Here is a 17,283-nt window from a genome sequence, read left to right as displayed (position 1 = left end):
AAAAAAAAAAAAAAAAAAAAGCATGTGTGGCAAAAATCAAACCAAACCAGAAAAACTAACAAGCCAGATTTGCTATCATCCTTGCAGACTCTGGCCATCTATGACCGGTTTGGACGGTTGATGTATGGACAGGAAGATGTACCCAAGGATGTCCTGGAGTATGTCGTGTTTGAAAAGCACCTGACAAACCCCTATGGGAGCTGGAGAATGCATGGCAAGATTGTTCCCTCATGGGCACCCCCTAAGCAGCCTATCCTAAAGGTGAGGAAGCTGGATGGTAAGCTTGCTTGAGACAGTGGTTGTGGCATCCCAAGCCTCTCCTTTTGGGCTCCACCTAGTGGAGAGAGGGGAGGATGCAACTCAAAGGAAGGGGAAACTTTCTGACAGGGGGCTGGAGGTGAGGGATGAACTCTTCTGGGTGAACTGTGGGGTTGGTTGGTAGGTAACTCAGCTTCTATTCTTTCAGACGGTGATGATCCCTGGTCCCCAGCTAAAACCTTGGGAAGACCATGAAGAAGCGCAAGGAGGGGCCCTTAAGCCTCAGCTAGTCTGATGGCAAATACGACTCCTGGGGTAAAGCATGGGTGATGAGGCTGCTGGGAGCTGGGAAATCATCCAACTCCATTGTGCTCTAAGAGGAACTACCTTTGTTTTCTCCTGGCCTGCTTGAGTCTTTTCAACAGTCTTATCCTGAACGACCATGGCTGATGGCTGGGCCCAGGTGGGTGGCAGGGATGCTCAGCCATGGACCTTCTTCTTTTGAAATTGTACGTCTAACTTCTGAGTCTAGATGAAAGACAGTATGTTTCAGAGAATATCTGATACCAGTTTTTCCCACAGTAGGAACTGAGGGAACAAAACAGCAGCACTCTCTTTCTACTCATAGGGCAGGGATCAAAGTTTGAAATAAAACACTGTCAGAGTGTTGAAAAAGTTTTGGTGGGTTCTGTTCATTCCCCTGGCGCAGGCTGGGAGTAGACCTCCCTTTGAATAGCAGAAGTGGAAGATGAGCTTCCTTGTGAGTGACAGGACTTCCCAGGAAATCCAGACTTGGGAAGAATAGTGTTTATAAAATATTTAAAAAGACCTTTTTTTGTAGAATGACTCACTGATGACTCAGCATTTGTGCTTTATTAGAAGAATATAAACCCAGAGAAATAATTTATCCCTCAGCCTTTGATCATGTTGTTAATTATTAGCTGCATCCTGGTGTGACTCTAGGAAGTGTGGTGGGAGGCAGGGGCCATGGATGGCTTGTCTCATTGGGAAATTCACCTCCAAGATTTGGTTCCCCGATTTCTAGTGGAGATGGTGACTCTTTTTTTCTAGTCCAGTATTATGAAGGCACATGTACCAGAGTAGGAGCCTGTGTAGAGTAGAATAGCTCAGTCTTTCCTAGTTTAGCTCCATCTGAGGTATTAGGAGAAGGGAGTGGGACTTCACATGCTTGTGTGTCCAAGGTCATCTGAATATGACAAGGGAAGTCATTCTGTACCAGTAACAAGCTTAGCTTATAGTAATACGATTGCTTTTATCAGTCCAGCGTGAACTCCCCCTGGAACACAGGACCTTAATTCTCATATTTTCTCTTTCTCAAGCTTACAATTTGTTTTACGGAATCTGTCACTTAAAGTAAGAAAGAATTAATCTTTAATGACCTTGTCCTGAGAGAAGAAACTGGAATCAGGTCAAGAATAAGTAACCTGACTCTTTAGTTTCTCTAGCTATCATCTCAGCAAAGCAGCAAACAAATGAGGCTTCACTGGGGAAGACTGGTTTTTTAGAGGAGCTGTTGAGTACTGACTATAGAAACAAAGATACCTATGCTGAGGAAGAGACAGTGCTGGTGGGTTAACCCAAAGCAACCACTCTTGCTCGTGCTGCTTAGTCTCAACCCTTTTGTTTTAAAATGCACATCAATTTGCAGCATTACTGCCCAAATGAGGTTTGGTCACATCCTATTTGCCTGAGCCCTGGATTAAGGCAAAATAAGGGAAGTACTTTTGAGCTGGGGAGTATGGACGAAGGGCAGGTAATCCTAGCAAGATAGGGAAGCAAAGAAACAAAAAAACACACTCAGTAGGCAAATGATACAGTAAATGATTTTTTTATATATGTAAAAACAGTGGTTCAAATAAACTGTTTCATACTACTCCCCTAGTTAACATGGCCTTCTCTAGATAATCCTAAATAAAGCTGTCACCAGGGAGCCAGAGGATAAGTGCAATTTTTATTTCCCCTTGGGATCAAATCCAGCTGAACAAATGGCCCCAGATGTGAAGGGTTGGCTAGAAGAACCAGGCAGAAGGTCATCTACAGTGTCAGCCATAGACCTGGGCACTGGCAGAGGCTTCGCCAGACTATCCAGAAGACCCAAAGTCCTAGAGGCTGCAGTATTGTTACCATGGCCTTTGGAATAGGCATTGTTTTTTCCTTATCTATTGTTCCTGTTTAAAAATGTTGACCAAATCGCCATTTTGAATAAGGTAGAGCCAACTGTACTGGTCAAGAAAAAGCATTCTTTATTTTTTTTTCCGCATGGTTTATTTCACAAGAGTAGGTTTGGGGGGCAAGTGTGCTATTTGCTATTTGCTATTCCCAGCTAGACGAGACCCAGTGGGATTGTTTTGGCGTGCATAGCAAAATCCACATTGGCTCAGAAGCCGTGGGGTTAACTAGAGCCCAGAGCAAGGACACACTTCAATTACTGCTTTAAAAGCCCAGGGCAAGTGACAGGAACCTGGGTAGGTGGGAGGGCCTGGGTGTGGGAAGGAGGTTATCTGGTCCTGGAAGGAGAGTAGGTTACTCTATTCCTCTGTTCTCTTTTGGAAATGGAGCACTTTGCTACTTTCTCTGTGAAGCCCTTTAAGTGCCCTGGTTATTTTTTCTTTTTCTTGCACAATACATCATGACATTCTAAGCTCAGTGTTTATATGCAGACTAGACTTTACAGCTTGTTTTCTCCCCATTGGGAATTTGGTCCCCTCTTTTTTATTTTTTCTTTGTCTTTTTTTCTCTTCATGAATGACACCAGTCTTTGTATTGTTAGAGGGTGGGGTTTACTGCCATCTTTAGTACCCCCATCCACCTCTGCCATGTTTAGCCTGCCTGTTTCCACCCCACCTCACCTCTACCAATCCTGGGACTTCTTTGTATGTTTTTCTTTTCTCATTTCCCTCTGGTAATATCTAATCCCAGCATTCTGTTATCTGGTACTGCCGTAAGCAAGGGTAGCCTGAGTTGTTGAGAGAAGAGAAGTAAGTGAAGAAAAAGCTCCCTAAGAAAGAAGGCTTTGTATTTAGTATGCTTTTTGCTGGCCCTCAGGCTTCTAACCTGCCCGGTAGCACTGCCCTTTCTGAGGACATAAGTAGTTACAATGCTGACGGTATACAGCATTCTCCTTTCTTTCCTGGCCTTCTCTGGAAGGAAACTGAGGTGGCCTCTTATTACTAAGCAACGAGTGGTTCTCACATCAAACCAGAGATTCCCCTTGGTTCTAGTTGTTTTGGCAGAAGAGAGGGGTCCTGTTGACCATAGTGTGAAAGGTTATGGGGAGGAGAATGAGCCAGGGAGATGAGTGCTAGAGGCTGGCAAGAGCTAGGGCAGAAAGAGGGGGAGATCCCCTAAAAGATTAGCAAGAAGCATACTGAAGATGTCTGGAAGGGAGAGTGCCCTTGACCAGTGTAGGGAGGACCTGAAGAAATTGCTTTTCCTTCTGTGTCTCTGATGTTGCTCTGGATGCCAGATGTTGACATGGATGTCAGAGTGCCTGATTGTTTCTACTTCAGCAGTCAGGTAGGGCAGGTGTAAGAAGCAATAAAGTAGAAATGGGAGATTCAGAGTCAAAATGACACGGGCCTTAAGGCATTTCAGGCACCTATTTTGAGTCATTTTAGTTTTTCCCCAATTTATCTTTGAGTTTGAGTTAAATAGCTTCTTGAGCTTCTTATGGTGACTTTTATAGCATTCTATGGTCCACCGTCCCTATGTTGCCAATGAGGTTTAGTTTCTTTTCAAAGACTGGACCTCTGTAGACTTCAGGGAAGAATTGGGTCTCCCTAAGAGACAATGCAGGACCATCATGGCTGACTTCCTTTCGTCCCTCACATTGGCTTTACAAGTGAGTGTCCATACTCAGATGACTTGTGATGAGTGCTTTAGATGGATGGGAGGAGTCTTGAGAAGCAGGGGTCTAGCTTTTATTTCCTTGAGTAGGAAGAAAGTTAAAAGTAAAGAGAGGGTAGGCCTTCCCCATTGGGGTCTGAGCTGCACCCTTCTTATACAATTTGTTTTTAGAACAAGTTGAACTCTGGCCTTCTCAAGAAGGAGAAGTGGCCAAGTTGTTTTTTATTTAGCTCTTTGGGAACGCTTGGACTTGGCAGGGACCTTGGTTCCTGAAAGCTGTGTTTAACCTCACCTGATAGATCTGTTACTCCCAGTCCCAAGGATAGACAGTTGGAGGGATGAGTTCTTCATTTTCAGCTTCAAAAGCCACTTGTTCTTGGTCTTCAGTTAAGGAGGAAGACTTCTGAGTCTCAGCTTCTTGGAGACTCTCTGGGGGCTCTGGGGCTAAGCTGGATAATGGCTCAAGCCCTGAAGGTCCTTGTAGTTCTCTGACACCTTCTAGAGGGAAAGTACTGGCTGCCTTGCTTGCCTTAGGGTGGGGGCTTTTGCTTTCTGGAAGGAAATGATGATCCAGAGGTCCATGGACTGAAAGGCATAGTGGTTTCTCAGGGGATGTGGGGAAAATTTCTGTCCGAGTTGCTGTTAAAGCCAGGAGCCCAGGTTCCTCAGATGGGGCTCCGGGTTCCTCCCCAGGAAAGATGTCTGCCATAGTGCCCTTTATCTTATTTCCTTCTGGATCAGTGACTTCCCATCGACAAAGCTCTGCCATTCTGCTCCCAATACTGCTTGCTCCCTGGGGGATAGGCGCCCCCAAGTCCGAGCCTTCCCAAGGGCAGACTGTGTCCTGCTCACTGCTGCATTTTGCTGGTGCTTTTGAAAAGTGTTCTTCAGTCCCTCCATCCCCCGCCTTCTGAGGGAACGACTCTCCTTGCCTTTGTGAGCTTCTGTCCATCTTCTGTTCCAGCCCCTGCTCATCTGCTCCTCCTTTACCAGTCTCCCAAGGGCAGATCTCTGCTTTCTTGGTAGAAGAAGCCTCTTCCACTTCCCACGGACACACTTCTGCTACCCTGGCTCCCATGCTGCCTGCTGCCTCAGAACTGCCTTTACTTCTGTCAGAAGATAGACCCCCACAATCTTCACTCTCCCAGGGACACACAGCCTCATGCTTCTCCAAGTCTGTCATCCCTGGCTTTTTCTGAACTGGCACACCCATGGGCTCTGGTTTTTCTGGGCCTCTGTCCTCTTGAAATTCCTCTTTTCCATCCTGTCTTGATACCTCTTTTACAGGGATTCTTTCAGTCACTTCCCAGGGACAGATCTCATCCTTAGCACTGTTATTAGGGTTATATACTTCAGGGTCAGAAGCATCCCATGGGCATACCTCAGCAACTCTGCTCCCAACATTAACCAGTCTCTGGGAGCTGGCTGTAGGCTGGTCAGGGTGGGCGAAAGAACCTTCTGAGGCCATGCTCTCCCATGGACAGATGGATTGTAGCTTGTTGCTTGTTTTTTCTCCATTTTCAGTACTGAATCCTGCTTTTGAAGCTGGAGTTTTTTCTTGAGTCATGTGTTCTGGGAGGGAGCCTGTCTTTGGGACTTGTCTCAGGTCCCCCTTCTCTGTTGCTTCCAAGGAATGCACCTCTGCCAGTTTGCTACTCACGCTGCTGGATGAGTCTGAGGCCCTGGGGCCCTCAGCAGAAGATTCCTTCAAGTCCTTGTTCTCCCAAGGACAGATAGCTTCTTGTTCTGGACTCAGTTTCGCCACCCATTTTGACATGTCTTCCCCCACGGAGGTCAGTCTCACCTTTCCTGGAGTTTTCTCCCTCTGCCCTACTGATCCACTCTCCATGTCTTGTTCTAGCCCCTTCTCAGGAGCTCCTTCATTTACCTCCCAGGGACAGATCTTGGCTTTTTCACTGGTAGGAGATTCTTGTACTTCCCAGGGACATACTTCAGCTGGCCTGCTCCCTGCCTGGTCCAGTTCCTGGTACCCAGCTCTTGTGCTGTCTGCATCCAGAGTGTCTGAAAGCTGAGGGGAGTCCCCTGGACGCAGGCTATCCCAGGGACAGGCCACCTCCCGCTCTGGGGCTGGCCTCTCTGACTTCTTTGGAGTGGTAACAGCTATCTCCTTGGGTCTAGAATCTGCAGAAGTCTTTTGTGTATGATTTGGAGACTTCCTAATGGCCTCAACTCCCAGATCCCTTTCCTCCCTGGCTTCAGCATCCACCTCCCAGGGACAGATCTTTGCCTTCTCAGCAGTTGGGGGTTCCTCCACATCCCATGGACAAATCTCAGCAGCTTTGCTCCCCACACTGCCTGACATCTGGAAAGAAGTGGCAGGGTGTCTCTCTCTGTTTTGAAGACCTGGTTGTGGTGGGAAGCTGCCAGGGTCTGTACTCTCCCAGGGACAGACTGCTTCCTGCTTTTGGATCTGCCCCTCAGGCTTTTCCCGAGCTGTGACATCAATTCCTGATTCTCCAGGCATTTTCTCCTTGTCCTTTTGAGATTCACCTCCTTTTGGTTCCTGTTCTGAGGTCCAGTCCTCCTTTGTTGTGTCATTCACCTCCCAAGGACAGATTTCTGTTTTGTCCTGTACCTCTGACTTGAGATCTTCCCATGGACCCACCTGTGTTGCTCTGTTTTTTCCATTGCTTGGGAGTTGACTGCCAGCTTTGGATGAGGAATTGTCTAGACATAGGCTGGAGTGCTCAGGGGTTGTGCTCTCCCAGGGACACACTGATTCCTGCCATTGACTTAATTTCTGCCCTGCCTTCGTAGTTTGTTCTGTCATCTCTCCTAAGCTTCCTTTTCTGGAGGATTTTTCCTTTTCTTGAAGAGATTCTCTGCCTGTCCCCTGACTTAGCATTTCCTGCCCCATTACCTCATCATCCAGCTCCCAAGGGCAGATTTCTGCTTTCTGCGTAGTAGGCGCTTCTCCTGCCTCCTGTGGACATATCTCAGCTGTGCTGCCACCCAAACTCCCTGAGCACTGTGGGCTTCCTGGGTCCTGAATTGAGACTGCTGAGGGGCCCCGAAAATCTGTACTCTCCCATGGACAAAGAGACTCCAAGTCTCCACCCAGTTTTTGTTCCTTCCAAAAGATTGGTTTCTTAGAAGTTTGCTGCTTTTCCTGAGGGAGTTCCTTTACCACCTCCTGGGCTGGCTTCCCATCCTCTGTTCCTTCACTTGCCTCCCAGGGACATATCTCTGCTGTGGCCCTGTCAGACTTCTCCACCTTCCTAGCCTCCTCACTGCCTGCTGCCTCAGACCTGCGCTTGATTCTGTCAGAGTCCTGAGGGGATGACTGAGGGGACAGACCTCCAGGCTCAGTGCTCTCCCAGGGACACACGGCTTCCTGCCCCCTCACCAACCTCTCTGGCTTTTTCCGGGCAATCGCAACAACATCTTTAGGCTCTGATTTTTCTAGGGCTTTCCCCCTCTCTTCTTGGAAGTCATCTAGAGTTTGTCTTAATGCCTTCCTCTCAGGGGATCCTTCACTCACCTCCCAGGGGCAGATTTCAGCCTTGTTGCTGCTGTCAGGGTGACATATTTCCGACTCAGTGACTTCCCAGGGGCATACATCTACCATCCTGTGGTCAGTACTGCCCAGGGACCAGAGGCCAGCTTTGGAGGGTTCCCGCCACCCCATGGTGGCTTCTTTGGTTTGCTCAAGATTTTTATCCCTAAAAATTTGCCTCAGTGTGGCAGGCCCTGTTTTACCTGCTTTCTCAACTTTCTGCTCCCCTAGACCTTGGGATGCCCTATTGCCTCTGTCTTCTTTTTCCCTGCTGCCCTCCTGTTGACAGACCCGGAGCATTCTGCTGGTGTGAGCATTCTGTTGATTCTGGAGGGACTCCTCATCATCGCAGGGAGCAAGGGCAGCCTGCTTACTCACCAACTTGGGCCGGCCTAGCCTGGGAGATCTAGAGGCTGTCCCCACACTCTCCGCTGCAGCTCTATCCTTCTCCCCCTCAGAACTCTCCTCCCCACCCTCCTTCTCTTTGTATGTGCTCCGAGAGCGGGTTAGAGCTTTGATGGCCAGTCCCAGACTGCGCATAGAACCCTGCTGCACAGGGGTCTTGAGGCTGTGGGATTTGGAGAAGATCTTGGGCCTATCCTCATCCACATCATCTGCTTCTCCCTGGAGATGCCTGTCCTCTGTGTCCACCTCATTCTCCCCAGGCCCCTTTTTCTCCACTGCAACAGACAGGGCCCTCCAGAACCTGGCTCGAGGTGGGGCGGGGGAGTGGCTGCCACGCTCTGGTCCTGAGGAGGCTTCCTGGGCTACATTTTCTTTCTTGACTGGCAGTTCTGCATTCTCCCATGGGCAGATAAAGGAGAGTAAGCTAGGGGTTGGAGGGGCTACTGGGACTGGTACCAGGGCAGGGGTTGGGGTGGGGGCTAGAACTGGCATCAGAGCTGGAGCCAAGGTGGAGGTGGGAGACAGCATCCTGGGCTCTCCCAGGCAGGCCCCAGAAAGGGCCAAGATGGGTGTGGAGACCTGGTGCCTGATGGGTGGATGGGGCAGCCTTCTCCCAGCCTCCTCATGAAGCTTCCCTGAGTTGTGAGAGCTGTCTATGCTGCTGCTTTTGGCAGGGGAAGGAGGGGCTGACAGGGGGGCCCCTCGAGCCTGTGGCATCCTTCTGGCTGATGGCCTCCGCACTGGGCTCACCATGGCTGCCTCGGCCTTCTTTCGCTCCTCTCGTTCCTTCGCCTGCCGGTAGGTCTCCTCCAAGTAGGCCTGGCTGGCCACCAGCAGGGCCTTTTCCCTGGAGCCAGCCACGCTGAGCGACTTCTGCAGGGAGGCCGGGCGGGCTCTGGGGAGCCTCTCCACCACAGTCAGGTTGTGGGCACTGGCGGACCTGAAGCCCAGGGCAGGAGGCACCTCCATGGAGTCCCGGCTCTCTGCCCGTGAGACCTTCTTGGCCAGCTTCCTCCTCAGCAGGGAGTCAACGAGAGGTGGGTCTTGCTCCCTGTGCTGGTCATAGGTGCTGTGGGACTGGCGCAGAGCCGGTGGCCCCTCCGGCTCCTGGAGGCTGGAGCTGAGGAGCCGTCTTCGGGAGGAGCCAGGCAAACTGCTGCAACTTGGGGACCCTGAGTCCCGAGAGTGCTGCCGGGCCAGGGCCTCAGGGAACTCGGCCAGGTACCTCATGAAGGAGCGGCCCAGCCCCTGGCGGGAGCTGCCCCGCTTCTTGGGCAAGTGAGGGTTGTTCGCAGCCATTTCCTTGGTCTTGTGGACCTCAAGCTGGGCATAGAGCTTCTTCAGTTCATCCTGCAGAGAGGGCAGGGACACAGGCAGAGCTGCAGGTGAGCTTTCCCTACTTTGTTCTCCCCATTGGTCCTTATTTTGACCAGTTTTGGGGGATCTCTTCTGTCAAGCTGTCTCCCTTCCCTGCTTTTAAAACTCTTCAGAATTTACTTACTCATTCCTGCAAGACCAGTGCTAACCTAGGCCTGAGATTCATTCAGCTCTGAGGAGTCAGAGTACACTCCCTTCTTTAGGGTGCTGAGGTCTTGGGGGGAGGTTACTAACTCTGGGGAAGACAGCTGATCCACTGTGTTACATGAGGCTGTTTTCCTGAGCCCTCTGAGCGTCTGAATCTTCTGTAAAGTAAGGGCACCTGGCTGACCAGGGGTAGCTTCCTTAGGAAGATTCTATGAAATTGATGGAGCCTGGCATGGTGGCTCCTGCCTGTAATCCTAGCACTCTGGGAGGCCAAGGCAGGAGGATTGCTTGAGCCTCAGGAGTTTGAGACAGAAACAGAGAGAAAATAGAAATATTATGAAAAACAAATATTATCTGGGTGTGGTAGCACATGCCTGTAGACCCAGCTGCTGGAAAGGCTGAGGCAAGAGGATCACTCAAGCTCAGGTAAGCTATGATATGCCCCTGCACTTTAGCCTGGGTGACAGAGGCTGGGTGCATTGGCTCACATCTATAATCATAGCACTTGGGAGGCTGAGGCAAGTGAATTTCCTGAGCTCATGAGTTCAGGACCAGCCTGAGCCAGAGCAAGACTTCATCTCTAAAAATAGCTGGGCGTTGTGGCAGGCACCTGTCTTTCTACTTGGGTGATGTGTGACCTCTTTGGAATAGAGTCAAGGAATCTGGGCAGTGGTGGAAGAATGGGGGAGCAGGTCTTGGAGAGAAGGAAAGCTGGGGCAGGGAAGGGGACCTGCAGCAGTGTACAGCCCAGGGGGCAGGGTAGCAGTGTTCCTTCTGCCCAGTTCCTGAAAGCTAGCATCAGGAGGGGGGTGTGGGAGCAAGCACCTACCCGAATGTCTCCCGGGTCCAGGCTGCGCTCGCTCCAGGCTGAGGCGATGCTGCTGTCAAGGTAGGAGCCTGAACGCTGCAGATCCAGCTCTTCCTCATACGCCTCGTCCACTATCTCTTCCCGGGGTGGAGCCCCCAGCTTCCAGAACTGGTAGGGTGCATATGAGTGGGAAAAAGACTCACCTGGTCCCCCTGTCCACTCCTACTCTCACCTGCCCTGTGGGGTGTGTCTCTTTACTTGGTGAATTTTCACCTCCTTCTCTGACTTGGAATGCAGGGGTTCATAGAGTGTTACTCACCTATCCTCTCTGATCTTCTCTGGCTCAGAGAGAGGGTGATCCCAGTATCCTGCCCCAACAGTTCCTAGCCATGTTCTTCAGCTCCCTCACCTCTCTCTAACTGCTTCAGAGTGGGTTTTCAGAGTCCAACCTTTCCAGCTGTGTTAAGAGGATCCCTCCAGCCCCAGCTTTTCTTTTCTTTTTCTTTTTTTTTTTTTTTTGTTTGAGACAGAGTACAGAGTATCACTTTGTTGCCCTGGGTAGAGTGCCATGGTGTCATAGCTCACAGCAACCTCAAACTCTTGAGCTTAAGCAATTCTCATGCCTCAGCCTCCCAAATAGCTACGACTACAGGCGCCCACCACAACGCCTGACTGTTTTTAGAGACGGAGTCTTAACTTTTGCTGAGGTTGGTCTCAAACCTTTGAGCTCAGGGCATTTCACCCACCTTGGCCTCCCAGAGTGCTAGGATTACAGGTGTGAGCCCCCTCGCCTGACCAGCCTCAGCTTTTCTTATTTCCCAAAAACTGGACACTGAGAGATAGTAGCTTCCTCTCCCTACCCTCTACCCAAATCAACTTGCTTAGGGCCCCTGTCATTTAGCTCACTCATCCCCTGCACCTCTGTCATCTTCACCCTGGACTGGAGAGGGCTGGGGTCTGCCTCACATGCAGGTGAGGGGAGACCTCACCTTAGGGATGAAGATCAGAGCCAGTGTGGCAGTGACTGTGCCATGGGTGTGGAAGAAGAAGAGGAGAAGGGTCCAGTCTGGGTGCAGGGAGGGGACCAGCGCAAACCTGGTTGTAGGATGAGAGGGGACTTGTCAGTGCAAGTGAGAGTGGCCGCTTCCACTTCACCTCTCTATACCTCTTCTCCCAGCTCTAGCCCTGATCTCCATGGGGTGAGGAGAGTGCTCTTTCTTCTTGCCCTTTCCAGGATGGAGGTCCTACCTCGATGTTCATGTCAATGCCCCCCATGAGAAGCCCTCCCAGGCTACTCCAGCTTGCCTTCTCTCTACCATACAGAATTGTGCCCCAAACTCTTCAAGGACCATCTTGTGGGTTGACTCTGCCTCTACCACAGGGCAGGGCCTTATGGATACACACACAGCAGGCTGACTGCTTTTGTGGCTAAGGAGTGAGGGGGAGAAGATGGGGAATTGAGCATGTGTGGGAAGGGCGTGGCAGGGTGCTAGAGGTGGTTTGGGAGCAGGAGAGTAGTGAGGAGAGATAGTGGGTGGGCTATCTGCGGGAAGGAGAGAGCTATAGGTGGAGGCTTCCTTCACCTTGCTGAGGCATAGTAGAGTCACAAAGATGGGGCACCCTCTTCTGGGAGAGGTGAGGAGTGGGAGGAGTCATGGGCAGGTGGGCCCATCCTCACCTGGCTGTGTGGAAGGCAGCAGAGAGCAGCAGCTCGTTGTGCAAGGCAATGCCCATGTAGCGTGGTTCATGGAAAGCTGAGAGTACAGCCCGGGTGGCATAGCAGAGGAAGCTGCCCCAGCACAGGAGCAGCATCTCAGCTGTAGGGGTAGGGAGATGGAGAGGGAAAGAGCCAGCACTACCTCAGCAGCTGTGCCAGCCATTTCTCTGTAAGGCTGGGCCAGGGCTCTGGGTAAAAGGCAGGAGAGCTAAGACAGGAGGACTGGAGGTATAGAGCCAGGGACCAGAGTGAGGCTGGGTTTGGTGGAAGCAGCTCACCCCCAACCATGATGTAGTCCCAGCGGTCGTGGTGACAGAGGTAGAATTGGCGGCCAGTGGGAGTGTGGCCTTGGATCACTAGAGGTGCATGGTGGATGTCTTGCTCCAGGATGCCCACCGTCCATATGGCCAGGAAGCCTAGCACGAGCAGCAGGAGCAGTCCCAGGCGCTGCAGCAGCCGCCCGCTGCTCAGATGGGGGCCCCGCTGGGCCTTCCGAGACAGAAACAGCTGTAGCACTCTGCAAGGGTTAGAGTAGGTATGGTGGATGAGGGGACAGGGAAGGACCACAGAGAGAGGACCAGAGCCCTGTTCTCTGTCCATTGCTTCCCTCCCTTCCTTTCCCTGTCCTCCCATCCTTTTCTTTCTTTCTTTCTTTTTTTTTTTTTTTTGAGATAGAGTCTTACTTTGTTACCCTCGGTAGAGTGCTCTGGTGTCATAGCTCACAGCAACCTCAAACTCTTAAGCTCAAGTGATTCTCTTGCCTCAGCCTCCCAAGTAGCTGAAACTACAGGTGCCCTCCACAATGCCTGGCTATTTTTAGAGACAAAGTCTCACTCTGGCTTAGGCTGGTCTTGAACCTGTGAGCTTAGGCAATCCACCCACCTTGGCTTTGGCCTTGGCCTTGGCCTGCAGGCTGGTCTTGAACCTGTGAGCTTGTGTGAGCCACCACACCCAGTACTCCCATTCTTTTCATGGTCTGCTATCTCTTCTTACCCCCCAAAAGTTAACTAGAGAGGAAGGCTATAGTGATGGGAAAATCCTTGGGGGTGCAGGTGTCTGTCTGGCTTTGGAAAATTCCATTCCATGAATGAGCCCAGAAGGCCTGGCATGAGCTGTGTGACAGCCCCTACCTATAAAGCTTGAGTGTAATGGTGCCGTAGACAATGGCAAAACCAAGCAGCCGGACCCAGCGAAGAGCAATGCAGCGGAATACACTGGGCTTGAAGTACAGGATGAAGACCTGGTAGGAAGGGGACAAAAATCTCTGCTTTCGGCTGTGCTTCTGTAAGCGCTAGACCTAGCTAAGCATGTTGCTAATCCTCCCAGCAGCCCTGCAGCAGAGGTATCACCCTGCAGAGGAGCGGCTCAAGTGTCAGAGAGGTGTGATAACCTGTCCCAAATCACACCATGGGTCATAAAGCTCTTTTAAGCCTGGGGCTATTTGGCTCCAGAGCTTACTAGACTAGCCTGCCATTTGTAAGTATATGTAGGGGGAATCTGAGGTCTCTGAATCCCCCCAAGAGGGAAAGAAGAGGAGAGGTCCTGGGATTTGGAGGGTATCAGGATGGGGTTCGGGGGACCCTGAGGGATAGGGCAGCCTCTGGCCACAGACTCACAGGAAAGTAGAGGAGCAGGGATCCAAAAAGGATGGTTTCCAGCAGGACAATTCCAGATGCCCAGATCCTCTGTGAACCCAGGAGAGAGGCATGTGAGAAGGCCAGTGGGAGGATGGAACCTAGACACTGGTGCCGGAGGCTCTTGGGCCTGTTTGAGGGGTAACTCAGTGGCCCTGCAATGATAGCTTTCCCTTCTCTGTCATAGCCACAACCCTGCTCCCAGATGAGCTTCAGCTGAGGCCAAGATTTCTTATAGCTCCTCCACTCTGGCCCTGTGCTCTTCCCAGTTCCTCCCAGGGATCTGCTGCTGACCTGGGCTCAAATCAGAAGTTGATGGAGCTAAAAGGGATCTCATGTATCCCTCTGGGCTTTGGGTGAGATTGCTCCCTTGTCTAGAATGGGATACTCAATAACCTTCAAGCCTGCCTCAAATGTCATGTTCTCCAGAAAGTTTTTCTGATGCCATCTCTGGCAGAATGACTGAGTCCTTTTCTGAGCAATCACAGCAATTGACAGACACCTCCATCCCCGCCCCATCTCACTGTGCTGTCATTTTATCTACGTATTTGCTTCCTCCATTAAACTGGGAGCTCTTTGAGGCTTCAGATCACTTCCCCTAACACCTTTGCAGTTTTTGCTTTGAGTACTCAACTAGCATTTGTTGAATCAAGTCCAATGCCTTTATTTTACAAATGAGGAAACAGGACTAAGGTGTCACTTGGCTAATGTCACATAGAGTCAAGACTGGATCCTATTTCTCCCAAGTTCTAGTCTTAGGTGGTCTCAGGTCTCCAGCCAAGATGGGTAGGACAGGTGTGCAGGAGATGTGGGGGCCTTCCCTACCTTGCTCCGGTGGCAGCGGTAGAAGACCAGCATGCTCAGGAAGATGGCCAGCATGCAGCAGGCCTGGCAGGCCAGCACTGCAGCTCGCAGTGCCAGGGCCTCCTCCACCAGGCATGGTGTGGCATCTATGCAGCTGGTGCAACCCTCGGGACATGGCTGGCACTGCAGTAGCCTCCCAGAGCTGCCTTGTAGGGACCCGAATTGCCCGGTAGTCTGGGTGGCACTCTCTTCTAACCCTATAAAGAACAAGCTGGATGCAGGGAGCTGGGCATGGTTAGGGCATCCAGAGATTCTAGCCTTCTCTCCTAATGGTCACCGCAGCACTCTTCCTGCCTTGAAGAGTAGGTACTCCTCAAGGAGGTCAGGGTAACAGAAGAAGTGACATCAGGCTAGAGCTCATGGAGAGGTCCACTTGCATCCCTTCTGCATGGTATGGGTTCATTCTCAGAAGGCTCAGACACTTCCAAACTGAGCCCTGTTTGTCTCTCCTGCTTCTCTCAATCTGCCCTTTCTCCTCAAGTTCCCTCCCAGAATCTTAGCCCAACCTGCCTTTCTTCCCCAGAGGTACCTTCCCACCCAGCCTACCCTATAAAACGCATGCTGGTCCCCGCCACACTTACATACCCCCAGAGTGGCTCGCCCCGTAGAATCCAGGTCGGCAGCGGCAGAGGTATTGACCAAGGACAAAGCCCTGACTCTCTAGTGGGACACACTGTGGGGACAACAAACACAGTATGTATTCGTATGGGGCTTTCTTTGAAAGATCTTTCCCACCTGAAAAAAGACCTATTCATGACACTTGAGTCTATGCTAGAGAATCCTTCCGGAAGCCCTCCCTAGTCTTTGGGAAGCCTCCTCTCTATGGAAACCCTGCCCTAGCCCTTGTTGCCTCTCTTTGCAAAGAGATCCCAAGAAAAAAGTACAGGAATAGATCACCCTTTTGTTCAGATTGGCAGGGTTGGGAGTTTCCTGTGTCCCACTTCCCAGTGCTCAGCTATTGCTAGGGCAAAGTGCAAGGGTGGCAGGGAGGTGGAAGTAGAGGTGGGGGGGAGTTCTATACCCAACCACACCTTGTGTGCCTACAGCCTGCCTCAAAGGGTCTCTATTGGCCTCCCTCTTTGACACACAGGTGGGTTGAAAAGGCCCCCACAGAGGAGCAGCTTCCTCTATTGGGGGCCATCTGGCTTTGGCACGGAACTGCTTTCCCCAGCCTTAATGCCAAGCTAATGCCAGGCTGGTGGGATGCCAAAGCCAGCCCTTTATTCCACCTCTGCCCATTGATGTTTGCCTGGCAGGGGACAGAGCAGACCTCATAGCCAGGCAGGGAAAATGAGCACATAGATGAGATCAGATCTATCGTGGGAAGTGGCTGGGAACAGATATCAGTGGGGCAAAGGAAGGGGTTAACCTTTGGAGATTCTATATCCAGCCTGACTGCACCTGGGAGGCTTAGAGTGTGGTGCTTATGAAATTGTGGCCCAGATTCCCCTCTTGCCTAGACCACTGGAATGTACTCTATTCCTGACATAGTCGGCACAATAGGATAAATGTGTACCCAGAGAAGTGAATGGGGCTGGGTACATGACCTGAACACGTGAAGGGTACAAGACCTTCTCCAACCTTCAAACACCTGTGTCCTGAAGAGCAGTAGGCCACCTGTGCACACACAGCAGTATATCTGCCGGTGCCAGCAGGCCTCAGGGCTCACCTTGGCTTCAGTTCAGCTCATGAACAAGCAAGCAGTCAGTGTAACAGTGGAGTAGATGAGGTCACTGGGCCTGCCCATCTCCTCGTATTGGGGTTGCAGAATTACCAGCCAGTGCTGTCTGTCCATCCTTCCAATTCCCCTACAACCATGGCCTTGATTGTGCCTGTGTCTGGCCTGTGTTCTATTACCTTCACCAGTCCCAGACCTCTTCAAGCTCCTTTGGTTTGATTCCTCCTCCACCTAAACTAGCAATTCCATTTATTTCAACAAACACCAATGGAGCATCCTTTGGGGACCAGGAGGAACCCAGAGCTATGTTGAGATGGAGAATGTGGTCCAGGGAGAGGAAAAGAGAAGATTAATGGAAGCTCAGAAAAGGGCCCAGATGGATCCTGGAGCACCGAGTACCAGAAAGGAGAGCAGACAGAGACACAGAGATTTCAAAGGAATAAGTGGCCTTCTTGGATAGCCGTAGGGGGCTCAGGAGAGTGTAAATGGCACTTTTTGTTGTTGTTTTTTGAGACAGTCTCATTTTGTCGCCTGCGGTAGAGTGCCATGGCAACATAGTTCACAGCAACCTCAAACTCTTGGGCTCAAGCAATCCTCTTGTCTGAGCCTCCTGAGTAGCTGGGACTACAGGTGCCTGCCACAAAATCCCAGCTATTTTTTAGAGGTGGGATCTCGCACTTGCTCAGGCTGGTCTCAAACCGGTGAGCTCAGGCAATCCACCTGCCTCAGCCAGAGTGCTAGGATTACAGGCATGAACCACCATACCTGGCCACATGGACTTATTTTTTTTTTTTTTTTTGAGACAGAGCCTCACGCTATCCCCCTGGGTAGAGTACTGTGGCATCACAACTCACAGCAACCTCCAACTCCTGGGCTCAAGCGAGTCTCCTGCCTCTGCCTCCCAAGTAGCTGGGACCACAGGCACCCGTCACAACGCCTGGCTATTTTTTGGTTGCAGCCATCATTGTTGTTTGGCGGGTCCAGGCTGGATTTGAACCTGCCACCTTAGGT

At 51.1% G+C, this 17,283-nt stretch overlaps 2 protein-coding genes across 2 annotated transcripts in view; one reads left to right on the top strand and one right to left on the bottom strand.

The window, feature by feature from the left end:
* Positions 1–935, top strand: part of MRPL45 (mitochondrial ribosomal protein L45) — a 6,564-nt gene extending 5,629 nt beyond the window's left edge. The window contains exons 2-3 of the mRNA XM_023511236.1: positions 88–261; positions 467–935. Of these exons, the coding sequence (XP_023367004.1) occupies positions 88–261; positions 467–553 (261 nt within the window). The 3' untranslated portion in view covers positions 554–935. The remainder of the gene's footprint in view (positions 1–87; positions 262–466) is intronic.
* Positions 936–2,394: 1,459 nt separating this feature from the next.
* GPR179 (G protein-coupled receptor 179) overlaps positions 2,395–17,283 on the bottom strand; it is a 17,958-nt gene continuing 3,069 nt past the window's right edge. The window contains exons 3-11 of the mRNA XM_023511260.1: positions 15,180–15,341; positions 14,556–14,791; positions 13,713–13,781; positions 13,227–13,336; positions 12,375–12,613; positions 12,058–12,196; positions 11,369–11,474; positions 10,401–10,547; positions 2,395–9,397 (exon numbers count right to left, since the gene is read on the bottom strand). Of these exons, the coding sequence (XP_023367028.1) occupies positions 4,430–9,397; positions 10,401–10,547; positions 11,369–11,474; positions 12,058–12,196; positions 12,375–12,613; positions 13,227–13,336; positions 13,713–13,781; positions 14,556–14,791; positions 15,180–15,341 (6,176 nt within the window). The 3' untranslated portion in view covers positions 2,395–4,429. The remainder of the gene's footprint in view (positions 9,398–10,400; positions 10,548–11,368; positions 11,475–12,057; positions 12,197–12,374; positions 12,614–13,226; positions 13,337–13,712; positions 13,782–14,555; positions 14,792–15,179; positions 15,342–17,283) is intronic.

The sequence above is a fragment of the Otolemur garnettii genome, unplaced genomic scaffold (assembly GCF_000181295.1).
Source record: "Otolemur garnettii isolate 467f Iridium unplaced genomic scaffold, OtoGar3 scaffold00018, whole genome shotgun sequence".
NCBI classification, from domain to species: domain Eukaryota; kingdom Metazoa; phylum Chordata; class Mammalia; order Primates; family Galagidae; genus Otolemur; species Otolemur garnettii.
The sequence above is the reverse complement of the archived record's forward strand: the minus strand, read 5'-3'. Positions and strand labels throughout refer to the sequence as shown.